Source organism: Tupaia chinensis, unplaced genomic scaffold, assembly GCF_000334495.1.
Source record: "Tupaia chinensis unplaced genomic scaffold, TupChi_1.0 Scaffold143584_1, whole genome shotgun sequence".
Taxonomy (NCBI): Eukaryota; Metazoa; Chordata; class Mammalia; order Scandentia; family Tupaiidae; genus Tupaia; species Tupaia belangeri.
Window position 1 is genome coordinate 7,661,836 of NW_006203430.1, and position 14,510 is coordinate 7,676,345.

Consider the following 14,510-nt stretch of genomic DNA (forward strand, 5'->3'; position numbering starts at 1 on the left):
ATTTTATCTGCATATAAATTAGGTAAATTGCCATTACAGAACAAAGTTGTTTAAAATAAGTTGTGAGAGAAAACACAAAACAACACTACATAAGTACTATAAAAAGAATTTAAATGGATTTTTGTATAGTTAATTGTTATATCTGCCCCCAAAGCAGGCAGCTTGATTTGACCCAACGTGGAATCTATGCTCCAGTAGACGTATATAGGTTTCTGCCAACTAGAGTTGGGGAATCCAGGACGTTAAAAGTCAATTTGCGAAATAATTCTTTTATTACACACTCGGTAAGTCAGATATTACTGTGGGTTTTGGAAAAGTAAATGCATTCAACTGTTTGATAACTGACATTTTACTGATGACTAGTAACTTGTCCTATAGATAATATTATATTGTAATCATGAGTTAATTTTTTTATTACATTACTCCTGTATTTGAAAAAAACTCATTGGAAGTTCATTACCTTTTATTTGAAAATCAAAAATTTTGTTTGCATATTTTAATTTTTTCTTTGTTTTCTTCCCATTTTTCTATCACACATATTTCTAGGTAACATGTACTTTACTTAAAACTAGAGTGAATTTATGTTAAAATGCCCTAAAATATGTTTTCTGAGCATTTGTTGTTTTACCTAATTTTGTGGCTATATCTGAGTTAACAAAATGTGTCTTTAATTAAAGAAATACATCATATGTTTTATATAAGCTAAAGTATCTAATTTGCATAACTTCATAAAGTGTTTCTTATTAAATTTCAGCTGAAGTTTTTAAGTCCCAGAGAGCCTTTCTATGTCAAACATTCCAAATATTCTTTGAGGTGAGTTTATTATAAATCACATTTTCATCAGTGATAGAAGCCTTTGTCTCTTGGGAGTTAGGGCTTGGAGGTCTCCTCTGTTACAGGCTCTACCCAGTTCCAAAGAGTGCTAATAAGCACGTGATTGTTCACAGTAGAAAAACAGGAAAAAAGCCTGCCAGGGAGAAATTTCAGGACTATCCATAGTGTATGTGGCAGCTTTGCAGTGTTGAGACCGAGTGTGATTTCTCTTACCTAGGGTTCCAGTCACACTATTACATTGAGCCTTAACTTTCAGAACAATTCCTCCTCACTGTATGCTCAGAATTAGGAATTTACATTTTCGGGAACCAGCAGTTAGTGTAATGGCTATGTCGCTGGACTCCCACATAGTCGACCGCAGTTCGCGTCCTGGACCCAGTGGCTTAAAACTCACGCCGGGTGTGTGTGCGTGCATGCCCAAGATCCCGAGAGGAGAATGGAGGAGAAGGGATTGTGGTGTGACCATCCCCCCCTGGGAGATAATTTCTCGCTTTCTGTCTCTCTGTCTCTCTCTGTCTCTTTTTCTTTTTTTTTTCGGTGGGGGAGAGGTTTTTGCTATAGGGTGTATACGCTCATCAGAAGGAGACAGACAGAAAGCAAGAAATCACCCCCTGGGGGGGATGACCACACCGCAATCCCTTCTTCTCCATTCTCTTCTCTCCTCTCAGGCTCTTGGGCACGCATACATGCACATGTGCTGGCGTGAGTTTAAGCCACTGGGTCCAGGACTCGAACCGCGGTCAACTACATGGGAGTTCAGCGACATAGCCATTACACTAACTGTTGGTCCTCTAATTTTCTTTTTTTATATGGTGTACATATAGTTTGAAATCTCCAACTGGGTTGTTACTATTATTTAACAGTAGGGTTGTATTGGGCTTAATGTTAAAGAACAATTTATCTTTGGGGCCAGAAGGTGGCATAGTAGTTACAAGTGCTGGACTCTTACATGGCCAACTCCAGCTCAAGTACCAGACCTGGATGCTTGAAAATCATGCAAGGTACATGTACGTGCATACTCAAAATCCCAGGAGGAAATAAGAGGAGAAGGGAATGCAGCACGGTCATCCCCCCTGGACAGTCATTTCTCACTTTCTCTCTCACTGTCTCTCTGGCAAGTGAATGCACATGATAGCAAAAACAAAAAAGGATAATTTTTACTTCATATTTGAATCATTAAGCAAACTATTTGAGCTTTCATTTTAGGACTTTATTTTAACATAGGGAACTAATCCAGAAACACATTGTTATAGTCTATGAAGTTAGAGATCACTCTGCAAACATCTGGCTATCTTTGAGTTACTGAGGCTAGCAGTGCTGTATAATTGAAACTTGTATCTCTAGATACTAAAGATATAGGGAATCACCCCTGGGGGGTGATTTCTCGCTTTCTGTCTCTCTGTCTCTCTCTGTCTGTCTGGTGAGCGCATGCGCCCTATAGCGAAAACTTCTCCAAAAGAAAAAAGATATAATTTGGTGAGGCAAACTGTTCTAATTCTTACCGATTCTTTTCACCATTTTTCCCTTTCTATCACCCTTTCCCTGTACTGTGTACTATAAAACATGTTTATATCCCTAGGGCTAAATACTGCCTTCCTCCCAGAAGACTGACCTAAAGGCACAAACTGTAGATTTCAGTTCTGTAAATTCAGCAGTGAGTATCTAGAAAATTGTCATAGACTGAATCTCTCTAAGCCTCATTTTTTAATTTTTAAAATGGAGATGACACAATTGGGAGTATAGAATTGAGTATGTAAAAGATGTATGTGGGGGCGGGGAGCAGGTGGTGTGGAAGTTAAGTTAATTGGATCTCAAATGGCCAGCTCTGCAGTTGGAGTCCTGGACCTGATGGCTTGAAAATCACACTGGGTGTATATGCATGTGTGCCCAAAATCCCAAGTGAAGAATAGAGGAGAAGGGATTATGGTATGGCCATCCTCCTTGGGGGAGGAAATGATTTCCCACTTTCCCTCTCTCTCTCTTGGCAAGTGCATGCACCCCATTACAGAAACTTATAATAATAATAATAAAACTTGTGTGAGGAAGAGTGCCCAGACATAGGAACCTTTGGCAGATGTTGGTGTCTTCATCATCATTAAATCTGCTCTCTAGATTGCCCTTACTGGCAAGATTGAGAGAACATCATTATCACAGTTTTATCTCAGTGTTGCTTCATTTAATCCTTTCAACAACTGTATAGAATGGCACAAGTTTAAAAACTGACTATATCCAAGTTTTCCTACTTCTGTGTTCTGTCTTAGCTCTAGTTTTATAGTAGTATGTAGATCTCTTTAGTTATGATAGGGTGCCCTGACTAATTGGAGACTAGTGATATCGTAGTCTGTATGATAGTAGCTTGGTACTGTTACAGTGGTAGTAGAACTGAAGAGACAATTAGTTTATCCAAACAAGATCATTTAAATTCCTAATTGTGGAAACAATCTTATTTTCAGTAAGTAATTGCAAATAGACTTCAGGGTAACTATTATCAAAATTCAAATTCTATCATAACTGCATTATTCTACTTATATATTTTCAAGCTGGTTTACAACCCACATCTTAACTACCTTTTACTGGGTATATATTTTTAAACAGACAGTGGATTGATTGACTACTTCTGTGTAAACAAGCATATACCTGTCACAAATTAGAAGGATTTCAAATTTTTATTTCAAAGAACTCATTTTTTCAATTTTCCCATGGGGCATGTGTGCTTGCTCAAGAGAGTGGGAAATTGAGAAAGTCCCCCCCTCCTCCGTTCTCTTCTCAGGATTTTGGGCATGCATGTACATGCACCTGATGTGATGGTCAAGCCACTGGGTTGGGGCCTCAAGCCACACAGTCGGCCATGTGGGATTTTTTAGAAAGTTCTTCTTTTAAAAATTCTGTCAAGGGACCAGCAGTTGGCATAATGGCTATGTCGCTAGACTCCCATGTAATCTACCACAGTTTGAGTCCCAGACCTGGTGGCTTAAACTCCTGCTGTGTGTCTGCGCATGCATGCCCAAGATCCCGAGAGGAGAATGGAGGAGAAGGGATTGTGGCATGGCCATCCCCCCTGGGGGGTGATTTCTTGCTTTCTGTCTCTCTGTATCTCTCTGTCTTTCTGGCGAGCGCATGTGCCCTATAGCAAAAACCTCTCCAAAAAAAATTCTGTTGAGTCTAGTACCAACTTTTATCATCTCTAGTTTTGGTAAAGAATCACCACTTCATTTCTTGTCATCTATGTTTCTCAACAAGCTAAGTACTGCATTGTTCTATGTACAGAACCTACCTGGACTTTACTACATAGTTTCATTGCTGCTGCTCATGCAGGTTCTGACTTCAGTATCACAGATGTGATAGGAAATGCCTAGAACATGATTAGGAGAAATTCAAGTTTTAGAAATGAGATGACACTGGGACTAACAGATGGCGTAATGGTTACGTTGCTGTCCCATGCAGTCGACTATAGTTCGAGTCCCAGACCTGGAGGCTTAAAACTCATGCCGGGTTTGTGTGTGTGTGCGTGCTCAAGATCCCAAGAGGAGAATGGAGGAGAAGGGATTGTGGCATGGTCTTCCCCCTGTGGGGGGTGATTTCTCACTTTCTGTCTCTGTCTCTCTTGTCTCTCTGAGTACATATGCCCTATCCAAAAATCTCTTTAAAAAAAAAAAATGGGAGGGAGGTCCAGCAGGTGGCATGGTGAACCAGTTTAGAGTACTGAACTCCCATATGGCTGACTGTGGTTCAAGTCTTAGACTTGGTGGCTTGCTTTCTCACTTTCCTTCTCTCTTTCTTTCTCACATTCTATCCCTCTCTGGTCAAATTAAAAATAAATTAATTAATAAAGGTAAATGAAAGTACTAAATAAATAAATAAATGAGATGACATTTTGCTGAACTTCACTTTGTTTTCTAAAAGCCAATTTTGTAATGTAAAATGTGTTCACTGCTAATAGCCATTTAAAAGTAGGCGTTTTCATAGAGGTGAAGTTGTTGACTTGTGCCAGTGGTAGAGATTTTAAGCTGTCATAAATTGGAGCACCACTTTTGTATGTAGCCGGGGTCATGCTAATGGCATCAGAAGGAACTCAGAAACATGAGAAAGTATTTTTATTTTTTTAAAAAAGAATTATTTAATTTTGTTATTCTCATTTTTAAATTTGACCAGAGAGAGACAGAGAGAGAGAAAAAGGGAAAGTGAGAAAGGAAGCCACCAGATCTGAGACTTGAACTGTGCTTGACCATGTGGGAGTCCAATGCCATAACCACCACGTCACCTGCCAGCCCCAGTATTTTTACATTAAGCAAAATTTAGACATAGCTTAGGTAAGTTAGCTTTTTACATAGCTTCACAAGATAATTTTTGTTTATGTTCTCCGAACATATGTAAATCTTTTCAAACATGCTTTGAAGATAAAATCTTTTATACTATTATTAGTGGCAGGGGGATAATCTATTCAGATCATGATTTCCAGAAAGTATTCATCGACATTAGCTATCATGGACTTGTAGAATAAACACATATTACAAATTCCAACATCAACTTTTTTTTTCTTTTTTCGGAGAGGTTTTTGCTATAGGGTGTGTGTGCTCGCCAGAAAGCCAGAGAGAGACAGAGACAGAAAGCGAGAAATCACCCCCCAGGGGGTTGGCCGCACCACAATCCCTTCTCCTCCATTCTCCTCTTGGGATCTTGGGCACGCACGCACACATGCCCGGCGTGAGTTTAAGCCACTGGGTCCAGGACTCAAACTGCAGTTAACTACATGGGAGCCCAGCGACATAGCCATTACGCTAACTGCTGGTCCCCCAGCATCAGCTTTAATAGCTGTAGAGCACTATAGATTTGATAAAATAGGAATAAGAAACCTCTGTGTGTGTAGATAACTGATTCTATGATCTTTTTAACCAGATGAAATAAACTGTAGGTCATAGGAAACTTTTCGTCATAGGCTTAAATTTTGCATAAAGTAAGGTAGAAAAGCTGGCTTCTTTTTACTATAACAATGACTTCTCTCAGCCTTAGAGAAGAAACAGAGTATGATCAGATTTCTCCAGTAATCTCACATGAGAATTTTTACAATAAAACTAAATTAATGGACCCTTATTCTTATCGTCTTAAGTACTTTTGTATTTGTCCCAAGTATTAGATCTTTTGACTGTGAACAAAGACTCATAAAATATAATTGCTTGCAAAGTTAGCTTGCTTTGGCAAATGGAACAAATCTCTGTTCTTAAAACCCTGAGAAACAATTTCTAGCCTTTCATTAATCACATTTTTCATTTGTTAGATCACTATCTGCTCTGTAACACCACTAACTACACACTTCCAGAGCAATAATGTGACTCTAGCCATCTGTAGGGTCCATGAGGTAATATTCACTTCACAAGTAAGCACGTTTTCCAAGGCTGTGGGAGGGCCTGCCGAGCTGCTCTCTTAAGTTCTGCCACTAACACTTAGAAGTGGCATGGGACCCAGGCTATAAACTGAGGGCAGCATGAAGAGGAGTCATTCCCTCTGAAGGTTTTCCCAGACAGAGTTGGGTGCACACCAATGCATATTGGAGATATTTAGCCCCCTTAAAAGGATTGATCATTATTGAGGTGATAGCAAAAGGAAAACATTACAGTTTTATTTTTTGTTTGTTTGTTTGTTTTAAACTACTTTTTAGGGGATTCTAGTTGATCAGCCTCGTTCTCATATCTTTTAAACAGGAACTAGTGCATGTTTACAGTTAGCCCTGCAAAGCATCCTTCTCTGAACCTTTTGTTGTATACACGTCATACTCCCTCTGAGATGTCATTGCTCACAGTTTCATCTCAATTGTGTCCTTGTGTCCACTTGTGTAGCAAGCTACATGCTTCTGTGAGCTCCTGCTTCTGAGCTGAGCCCTGCCATGTCATCTGAGAGGAAAAGACAGTTATAAAAGCCACAAGCCAAGGAACAGCATTGTCTCTGAGCTTTTACAGCTTTTCACTGATATGTAGAAACTGAATAATTTGCTACTCAATTTTCTTGATAATTGTGGTAGCATGCCAGCTTTTTCCTACAAAAAGTGTTTGTTTAAAAAAAAATTTTTTTTAAAGGAAGAAAGAAAAATCCTGGTTGCTGGAATTTAAAGGTTCTGCTTAGTCCTTTCTATGGAAATGGAGCATGTAGTGAATGAGGGGCTGGTGGCCTCTGCTTGCTGTATATATTGAGTTGTTAGAAAGGTCATGGTGTATTTTGTCTGTGTTTTTCTATGCAGAATGTGTCATGACTTTTCCAGTGACCCAGTAGTTATTCATTATGGACCTTTGCTGCCACTGCAGCTGTCAGCTAGTAAGGACTTCACTAGGCCTCTCCACTGAGCTCAGTGAACTTTATATAGATAGAAAGAGAGAGAGAGAGAGAGAGAGATATTAAAGCAGTTCTAAATAATAGTGCAAAGTGCTGTTTGAAATATATCCATTTTGCTCATAGTATTTTCTAGCTATATTAAACTTCAGGGTTCTTTCTTAGTTGAATTCCAGTTTATTCAAAGTTATCTATAAATCTAAAGCAGATGATATATGTTTATCATAGTATGCTTTTTAAAATACTTTTTCAGTTGAATATAGAAAGCCCTGTATTCCATATTGAAATTTGTTAATGGCTCTTCCAGAGATTTATTTTTGGATATTTTATTACTTTTAGTAATTGATAAATGATAGAGTCTCTTAAGTTGCCAAATTGTACTACAATCTTCTGCATATGCTAACATGGGAGCTTGGCAGATGGTGTGGTGGTTGGAGTACTGGACTCCAAAATAGCTGACTGCAGTTCAAGTTTTGGACCTGGCGGTTTGCTTTCTCATTTTCCCCCTCCCTCCCCATGGTCAAATTAAAAAAAAAAAAAAAAGAAAAGAAAATTAAATAAATAAGTCTTTATAAAAGAAAAGAAAAGAAAAAAAGAAAGAAATGCTAGCTAGCATGAAGGAGAAAAATCATAGTTACTATCATGGGCTAGATTCCATTTTTTTAAAAGGAGCACATCATCTTTGGCATGGTAAAATAAGGTTTAACACATTAAGGGAAACAACCCAGATTTTAAATAAAAATAGAGGCATACATAAACATCTTTGCTACATATGGATATACACACACATATATGTTACATATATTTAAAGATATATATGTATCTCCGCATAGAGCTATCTCATCAGAGAAGTCATGAGACATTTTCGAATGGAAAAACAAAAAACACATCATGACTTTTTCAGTGACCCTATATGCACGTGTGTGTGTGTGTGCCTGCATTATCAATTATATCCAGGAATAGGACTTTGATGTACTCAAAATTGATTTCTAAATTTCTTTCTCTTTGTTACAGAGTGCATGCACTCACTAGAAAGAGAACAAGAGAGAGAAAGCACTCTCATTAAGTCCTGGTCACACTATGGTTCCTTCTCCATTCCTCTCCTTTTGGGATTTTGAGCATGCACATACACATGCCTCACATATATATTTTTTTAACTTTCGAGTCCAGGACTCAGCTGCATAGTCAACTATGTGGGATCCAGCTGCCTTCACCACCACACAACGGGCTGGCCCTTATTTCTAAATTTCTAACCCAACATACTAGATTTTGTCAGGAATAACATTGGAGCAAAACCATATATCACTTCTGATTACCCAACTCTAAAACATATAGCACAGTGATTAAGCATGTGCATCAGGAGCCTGATCTCACATGGCCAGCCATGCTTTGTCCTGGCCCTGGAGGCTTGAAGAGCATGCTGGGTGCATCTGTGCGATATTATGCATGCCCCAAATCCTGATGGGATGGACAGATGGAGAAAAGAGGATTGTGGCATGACCACACCCCATCGGAAGGAGGACTTTCTCTCTTTCTATGGCAAGCACATGTACCCTCTGACCAAAAACAAACAAACAAACAAACAAAAAAAAAAACAGTTCTGAGATGAGACTAAGGGGTGAAATATTGTCCAGGGGCCAGCAGATGGCATAGCAATTATGTCTCTGGACTCCCACATAGCCAACTGCAATTTGAGTCCCAAACCTGGTGGCTTGAAACTTGTATGAGTTTGTGTGTGCATGGTGCATGTAAGCCCAAGATCCAGAGAGGAGAATGGAGAAGAAGGGATTGCTGTGTGGCCATCCCCCTTGGAGGGTGATTTCTCACTTTCCCTCTCACTTTCTCTCTCTCTCTCTCTCCAGTAAGTGCATGTACCCTAATACAGAAAACCTCTTAAAGAAAACAAAACAATTATGACTGAAAGTTGATGATGTCACATAGGCTATACATAAAATATGTGTAGTCTCACTTTACCACAGTATATAAAGGGTGTATTTCGAAGCTCTTGAAACATCATGTTGTGGATAAAAACAAGCTCCCTGAAGTACTACTTTTTTTAAAAAAAGAATTATTTTATTATTTAATTTTATTAATTGTCTTTATTTTATTTTTATATTTATTTTTATTTTTATTTTTATTTTTATTTTTATTTTTTGAGGTTGACCAGAGAGAAACAGAGAAAAGGAAAGTGAGAAAGCAAACTGACAGGTCTGGGACTTGAACCATGGCCAGCTATGTGGGAATCCAGCCTCCTTAACTACCATGCCACCTGCCAGCCCCTAAAATACTGCTCTTTAAACAGAATATTCAATACTTGCCTGTACATAATCTGAAAATAAATTTCAAGATAAAAGTTGATAGTAGTTATGATGTTTCATGCATGGGACCACCAGCTGTCATAATGGTTTTGTCATTGGACTTCCATGTAGTCAACAACGGCTTGAGTCATGGACCTGGCAGCTTAAAACTCATGCTGGGCATTGGACCAGCAGTTGGCGTAATGGCTATGTTGCTGGACTCCCATGTAGTTGACCACGGTTCGAGTCCCAGACCTGGTGGCTTAAACTCATGCTAGGCGCATGTACGTGCGTGCCCAAGATCCCGAGAGGAGAATGGAGGAGAAGGGATTGTGATGTGGCCATCGTGCCTGGACGGTGATTTCTTGTTTTCTGTCTCTCTCTCTCTCTGTCTTTCTGGCAAGTGCACGCGCACCCTATGACAAAAACCTCTCCCAGAAAAAAAAAACAAAAAACTAAAACTCATACTGGGCGCATGTGCGTGCTTGCCCAAAATCCCAAGAGGAGAATGGAGAAGGGATTGTAGTGTGATCATCTTCCCTGGGGGGTGATTTCTTGCTTTTTGTCTCTCTGTCTCTCTCTCCAGTGAGTGCACATGCCCTATACCAAAAATCTCTCTCTACAAAGAAAGAAAGATGAAAGAAAGAAAGAAAGAAAGAAAGAAAGAAAGAAAGAAAGAAAGAAAGAGAGAGAGAAAGAAAGAAGGAAGGAAGTTTCATGCATGGGGCCAGCAGGTGGCATAGTGGTTAAGGCATTGGACTCTCACACAGCCAACTACAGTCTGAATACCGACCCAGAGGCTTGAAACTCAGACCAGGTGCATGTGTGTGCATGCCCAAAATCCCAAGAGGAGAATGGAGGAAAGGGATTGCAGCATGGCCATTCCCCCCGGGGGGGTGGGAATTTTCACTTTGTCTCTCTGTGTCTCTCTGGTGAGCACATGTTCCCCATAGCAAAAATCTCTCCAAAAAACAAAACAAAGTTTCATATAGCTTTTTAGAGCAAAAACTGTGCAGCCCTGTTAATCAGAATGGGACAAGTTGCTTTAATATCCTTTCTAGTTCATCGTGCTGCCTGAATTGAGTGAAGGAGAGCCTTTTAGGGTGATCTCTAACCCTTTCTTAGGTAGACCACTCCCTGCTTTTGCAGATAAAATGCAAAGCTCTATATACAGAAGTCTAATTTTCCATTTTCTGTTTTTGTCGGATAGTCAGGAATCTATGCACTATTGTTTTCATCAGTGTTTAGATTTTTGTCTCCTATATACCAATTTCTTATTAAATAACAGTATCAAAGTAATTAGGAATAAATTTAAGATGAATGTAACATGACTAGGTTCTTTCATCAAACCCAATCCAGGCATTGTCCTGAGACTGGTGATCTTGTTGCTGTAGCGTTGCGTAACGGCCGTCTCCTTTCTCTTTCCAGAGCCCAGCATTACATCAACATGCCCGTGCAGTTCAAACCAAAATCGGGGGGCAAGTTTGAAGCTTTGCTCGTTATTCAAACAGATGAAGGCAAGAGTGTTGCTATTCGGCTAATTGGTGAAGCTTTTGAAAAAGCTAACTAGGGTGCATTTCGTGTAAAGTAAATTACTTAAGTTATATTTTGGTAACTTCATTTTTCTACACTACAATTACGCTTTTGTATATTTTTTATATAATGAATTGGATATGTATGACTGTAAATTTCTTGTTTTGAGGAGCCAGCACTGAAGACCTAACTAAATATCATGTATCTACCCTATAGTATTTTACTTTTACAGGGGAACAGAAAGTTCTGTTTTTGAATTATGATACTGTGAATAAACATGGTATATATTTTAATGTGGGTATAGCCAATAATATTTAATTATTAAAAACTATTTCCACCAGACTTGTCTTTTGATATGATATCATCCTGAAATTAGATGTATCACTTTATTCAGCTAATTATTTCCGAGTTTCTGGATCTGCTCTGTGATTTTTCTTCTCATTACAGTTTTTCCCCCCCTAAGAAATTCCTTCTCTATTCATTCTGTCTTTATCTAATTGCCAAGAGGAAAAATGCTAGCTTACTTTCAAAGAATTAGTTTTCTCCAGAGTGGGAAAAGTCTTGATATTTTGTACAAATGCAGTGGAGAGGCTGGGATAATTTTAATTTGTCATTTATTGTAATTAAAGCTACATAAGACAGCCACTCCAGAATCCAACATAGAAGGGGCACTGTGCAGGTAGCAAACAGTGGGACCCAGGGTAAGGGGCGAGCAGCAGGTGACCACGAGGCAGAGAGAGTGGACCTGTAGTGAGGTCTTGAACTCTGGCAAAACCTGAGGTCAAGTAGGAAGAAGCTCCGGCTAGCAGGTGGCATGGTGGTTGAGATACTGTACTCCCATATGTCTGACTGCAATTCGAGTCCTGGACTGCGTGGTTTGAAATTCACTCTGGGCACGTGAAATTCACTCTGGGCACGTATGTGTGCTTGGACAAAACTCTCAGAAGAATGGAGGAGAAGGAATTGTAGTGTGGCCATACACCCTGGAGGGCAGATTCTCATTTCCCCTCTCCCTGTCTCTCTTTTTCTCTGTCACATTTTTCACAAGTTATGCAGGTGGTACTTTACTGATAATTGCCTGATTCCTGTTCCAGATTTTGTGCATTAAATGTGAGATGACTTCACACATGAATGTGTATTTGACAACATTCAGTTTCAGAAATTTGTTAAAAGAGTAGTATTGCTTTTTAAAAATGTTTGCCACAGTGGGACTAGCAGATGGTGTAATGGTTACGTTGCTGGACTCCTATGTAATCGACTGTGGTTCAAGTCACGGACCTGGTGCTTAAAACTCATGCCAGACCTGTGTACGTGTGTGTCAAAATCCTGAGAAGAGAATGGAGGAGAAGGGATTGTGGCATGGCCATCCCCCCTGGGGGTAATTTCTTGCTTTCTGTCTCCCTCTGGCTCTCCGGTGAGCACATGCACCCTATAGCAAAGATCTCTCTCAAAAAAAAAAAAAAAAAAAAAAGTGAAACTCCTTTTATAGACCATACACATTTTATGTATCTGTACTTCTTCCTGTGCCTTTTTGTTTTGGAAACACAATGCTTGGAGTCTTAAGGGCAGTAGATGTGGACAAATAGTTTGTGCAGCCAGTTGCCACTATTAAAGCAGTTACTGCAAACTCCTGACTGTCCTGATTATAGTTGCTAATGTGGAAAAGCATCTAACAGGCAAGGTCACACTGTGAGTGTTCCTTTAATTAGCTTTCCATCTGGAAGCTGTCTCCCTCCCTTCCCCTCCTTTCCCAGATTGAAAATGTGAACCTATACCTCTTTTCTGAACTCCAGACTACGTCAAACTGGGCATCTCTATACACTTAGTTACCAGATAAGCATCTCAAAATTTTGATTCCCTGGCTGCCTCCAGTGTGTTTCTCCTAACTTTTCTTTGCTAGGTAGATGTCACCACCTAGGTACTCAGCCAAAGGCCTCGGTTTTGATGTCTTTTATCCTCACCCCTCACATCAACTCTTTCCAAAGTAGACCTAAAATAAGTCTTTGTTTCTCTGCTGTGCCTCAGTAGCCCAAGTACGGTCATCTCTCTCTCTCTCTCTCTCTCTCTCTCTCTCTGAGGCCATTGACTTAGTTTTCTCTCCTGACTGCCTGCTCTGCCCCTAGCCCTAGGGCCCTTTCTTCACCATATGGCAAATTTACATCTTTAAGCATAATTACTTTGCATGGAGTCTAAAGTCTGGATGACTCCTCATGGCCTGAGGGCGGGCAGGGCTGTCATCACTGGCCCTGTCTGCCTCCTGTGGCCTTGCTTGCTCACTCACTGGGCTCCAGCTGTGCTGAGCTTCCTTGGTCTGAGGCTCTTCCAAATATCTCCATGGCCGGCTCCTCATCCCTCAGGCCTTTCCTGACCACTGTGTCCAAGCTAAGCCCCTGACTCTTCCTCCTCATGCAGTTTCATTACATTAGAGCCCCTCATGTCCACCTGCTGTTTCCCTGCTTACTCTTTCACTGGTTACTCGTCTCCCTCCTGAAGAATGTAAGCTCTGTGTGAAGACCTGGGCTGCCAGCTCATCACCGCATCCTCAGCACCTGGACAGCGCCTCTTGTGGTATGTGTGATTATCTGTTAATTCTTCACAATTGTGTGGGATTGGGGCTTTTACCACAGGGAAGCTGGAGGATGAGATCCTCCTACTGTAGTCCCTGGGAGGCTGAGGCGACATCTGCTGAGAGACAGACAGTGTTATAGGAGGCTTCTGGGGGACATGTCCGGCGTGAGGTTGAGACTTGTATTAGTGTGTAGATGAAGAACCTAAGGCTCCGCAAGGTTAAATAGTTAGCTAAAAGTCACACAGCTAAAAGGATTTGAGCTGGGATTCAAACCTTGTTTATTCTGACTTCGGTGCCCAGTTACAGGTAATAGAAACTATTCTTAATAAGAGAAAATGTAATACGAATGTAAGGCTGCTTTTAAAAGTTTGATTCTTTTTGGTTGAAAAGCAGCCCTAAGATTTCAAAGTAATGTGTCCTATGAATTTGGTTCATTCAAGTCCATAGAAGTAAGGAGCCCTTTTAACCAGGTAAGACATTTTGCAGGCAAGACTGAAAGTTCTATAGAACTCAGTGATTATTAATGTTCATCATTACTGATTTAATTAGTCCAGAAATGAAATTGGATAAGAGGGCATCTGTTTTTAGTCTTCAGTTAAACTCTGAGATTGAAATGATTTTTTATATATACAGTACATATGTTTTACGGACAGGGATCTCTGGGTAGTATTAAATTGTTCTTTTTCTCATAACTATGAATTTACTCTTTTTGTTATTTCTTAAATGACTTACTTTTTGATATATTTTTTAAAGAATTATTTAACTTCATTTGTTTATTTTAATTTGACCAGAGGGATGGGGGGGAGGGAGTGAGAAAGCAAACATCCAGGTCTGGGACTTGAACCACGGTTGGTCATGTGGGAGTCCAGTGCCCTTAATTACCATGTCACCTGCTGGTCCCTCAATATATTTTTAAAGAATTATGTATTTTATTAATTAATTACTGTTTTTTAATT

The 14,510-nt window shown here is 39.8% G+C and overlaps 1 protein-coding gene across 7 annotated transcripts in view; it reads left to right on the top strand.

Moving 5' to 3' along the window:
• CEP192 (centrosomal protein 192) overlaps positions 1-11,327 on the top strand; it is a 134,611-nt gene extending 123,284 nt beyond the window's left edge. For 5 of the 7 annotated variants that reach the window (XM_014582361.2, XM_014582365.2, XM_014582366.2 and 2 more), the window contains 3 exons: positions 155-284; positions 755-813; positions 10,881-11,327. In XM_014582361.2, coding sequence (XP_014437847.1) covers positions 155-284; positions 755-813; positions 10,881-11,022 — 331 coding nt within the window. In that variant the 3' untranslated portion in view covers positions 11,023-11,327. The remainder of the gene's footprint in view (positions 1-154; positions 285-754; positions 814-10,880) is intronic. The other 2 variants (XM_014582363.2, XR_001369462.2) reach the window with 2 other exon arrangements.
• Positions 11,328-14,510: the final 3,183 nt, after the last annotated feature.